The sequence below is a fragment of the Mus caroli genome, chromosome 6 (genome assembly GCF_900094665.2).
Source record: "Mus caroli chromosome 6, CAROLI_EIJ_v1.1, whole genome shotgun sequence".
Taxonomy (NCBI): domain Eukaryota; kingdom Metazoa; phylum Chordata; class Mammalia; order Rodentia; family Muridae; genus Mus; species Mus caroli.
This window is the reverse complement of record NC_034575.1, coordinates 114,368,015-114,370,905: the sequence shown is the minus strand read 5'-3', so window position 1 is coordinate 114,370,905 and position 2,891 is coordinate 114,368,015. Positions and strand designations below refer to the sequence as shown.

The 2,891-nt window shown below is 52.6% G+C and overlaps 1 protein-coding gene across 1 annotated transcript in view; it reads right to left on the bottom strand.

Moving 5' to 3' along the window:
* Window positions 1–2,891, bottom strand: part of Cacna2d4 (calcium voltage-gated channel auxiliary subunit alpha2delta 4) — a 111,090-nt gene that overhangs the window by 15,211 nt on the left and 92,988 nt on the right. Inside the window, exon 29 of the mRNA XM_021164150.2 lies at window positions 933–949. Coding sequence (XP_021019809.2) covers window positions 933–949 — 17 coding nt within the window. The remainder of the gene's footprint in view (window positions 1–932; window positions 950–2,891) is intronic.

Sequence of the window (2,891 nt, the reverse complement as noted above, 5' to 3'; positions counted from 1 at the left end):
TCTCTCTCTCTCTCTTTCTCTCTCTCTCTCTCTCCCTTTCTTTCCCTCTCCTTCTCTCTTCCCCTCTCTCCCTCCCTCTTAACTTCTCTCCCCACCCCTCCCTGTCTCCCTCCCTCTCTCCCTTATTTGCTCTCTCCCTCTCTCTCTTGCTCTCCTCCCTTCCCCCCTCCCTCATTATTTGTTCTCTCTCCCTTTCTCCCTTGCTCTCTCTGTCTCTTCCTCTCTCTCTTCCTCACCTCCTCTCCCTTCCTCTCTCCCCTTTCCCCCATCCCTCCCCTCCCCCTTTCTCTCANTGCTGTTTTATTTTCTAAGTGAGGAGATTTGTTTATGTGGCTGATGTCTCACCGCATGGAGTGGGGTTCACAGAGGGCAAGCAGGCTGCGCTCTGACTCTAGACCTAGAGTCACATTGTCACATAACAGGGCTCAGTAAATGTTTCTTGGGCTAAGTAAATAAATGTGTCAGCACTTGACTGGGAGGCGAGTTCATGGGTGACCTCACTTCCCTGTCTGCTCAAGTTCAGACCTTCCCAGACTCCTCCTCCCCTCTGGAACACCATCTCATTAGTCACAGTGACCTGCCACCTAAGAGATTTATCTCTGTGCCCCAAGCCCTTTAGCAAGCCACTGGGAAATGAGAGATTTAAGTGAGAAACAAAGTGGANCTTCCTTCNTTCTGGTAAGAAGGGCAAGATGCTGATACAGAAGTGGGAAGGGAGCACGGACACAGAAATCTCCAGCCAGGGATCTGCCCTGCCAGAGGCTCGGATTCCTAGGCTTTGGTCCTGTCCCAGCACACCCACAGACAGAGCTCAGCCTTCAGCCAGCATCCCTGTCCTGTTGCTGTGGTAGACTCTAGGGACCAGAGGCTCTTGGCACATTCACCGAAGTGCCTGGGAGGACAGACAATCTTCCTGAGTCACCTCGGGCTACCTGTTGTGTGGCTGCATCTGCCCACAATGTTTGATGAGGAGTCGCAGGGTTGGAANNCTTGCTGAGTGGCTTTCCCGGGATCGTTAAGAGAGCTTTCCTTATGGTTGGGTCTGATTGGTCCCCATCTTAGACCTTGACCTTAGNTTGTGAGGAACCTGCCAGGTGAAGGGTAAGTCTTGGATGTCTTCCCACCTGCCACAGCTTACCTGGGTCCTTCCCCTGCCTTGTCCTTCCTGCCCCAGCTGCCTTCCCATCCTGCGGTCCCTCCACAGGGACCTCCTGTGTTTTCCTCTGGACTCATAGCCTGGCAGAGCACCTCAGTAAGACCACAGGCAGCTGGGGGCCTTAACAGGGTATTCACCCTTGATCTCTGGTGCTACTTTGTGATCAGGGATGGCACTCAAACAAAGAAAAGCACACACAAACCAGTACAGCAACACACACACACACACACACACACACACACACACACACACACACACACATCTGGAGCACCAATTTTCCCCTGCTGGCCTCTGCACCTTTGTCACCTGTGTTGATCCTTCTTGGCCTCTGATTGGCTAAACAAGGACTGTGAGGGAGGGGCCTGATTTCTGCAGCTGATAGCGGTGGCCTGGAAGGTACTCAGGGAGTGCCAGCATCCTAGGATTCCTGGGGGAGGCAATTGCAGAGCTCAACCCACCTGCTTATTCTGTAAGGCAAGAACTCAGCCAGGGGTAACTGCTCAGCTGCTAACTACTTGAGAAGCAAAAGCATAGACTTAGCCAACAGGAGGGCATAGAGCTGTGGGTGATAGGGAAAGGTAAGGCAAGTTACCCCCAAACAGCTCACAATACAGGACAAAAAGCTACCACACGGACTCCTCTGTGATCAGAACCATAAAGTGGCACAGAGAAAAAAAATCCCTGTAGAGGGATGTTGGGTGTTGCTGTTAATATTACTTATATGGTGTGTGTGTGTGTGTCCATCCCAAGGACAGCCTGTGGGAGTCTCCTATCTCCATGTGGGTTCTCGGGGTTGACCCCAGGCTATTAGGATTGACAGCAAGTGCTGCTACCTGCTAGGAGAGCCATCTTGCCCCCACCCCCACCTTCCAGAGCTGAGTTTTTAAGGCAGGGATAGATCACTATGCACAGAGATCACCGTGCTCCTGAAGGGTCTGTTTTGCTGAGGCAGGAGCTGGGAGAGTGTTAGGGTAGTGGCTGGTTGCCTTGTTGAAAGGGCAGGCACAGGGAACTTCAGAGAAGATGGGGACTCTCTCAGCTCTGCTGGATTGCAGTCCTGAATCAAGGTGCGCCCAGCCCTGAATATAACCTAGAGAAAGGACCCTGAGATACATATTCATGCTGTGTTACCTACAAGCTAGACCATCTGCTGAACAGGCAGGATGTAAAGGAATGAGGCCTGTTTCAGGCTGCAGGTTAGGAAGTCCAGCTTCTCTTCTGGCTTAGCCTCTGGCTCAGCCCCGCATTGGAAGGAACACTCTTTATGCCAGTGAACNGCAATTTGTTAGACTTGCTCTGTCTTGATTGGGAGAGAGGCCTTAGACCACCAAGGCCAGCTCCTTCAGTTCCCCNTGTGCACAGAGGCACATGGTTTCTGCTTGTTGATCCTTCAGGTTGCAGCTGCCTGCTCTGACATCTCTCTCTCNCAAATAGTCCTGGCCAAGGGTGGTCACATCTACAGANTCAGCCCCTTGTCTAAAGGGCCCTCTGTTGCCTTGGCATCTCTGAGGACCCTCAGCGTTCCTCTTGTAAGAGGAACTCAGCCTTTAAGGAGCTGGCTTTTCCTTATCAGAACTGGGGTCTGACACAGGAGACAGACCTAGTGTTCCGGCAGGTCTAAGATCCAAGACAGTCAGCGGGGCTGTGGCCTGGGTCCTGTACCCCTTGGAAGGTCCTGCCTTCTAGACAGCCAGAGATGGCCGCTTGCAGGAGTCCTGGGAGGTGAGAGGAGATA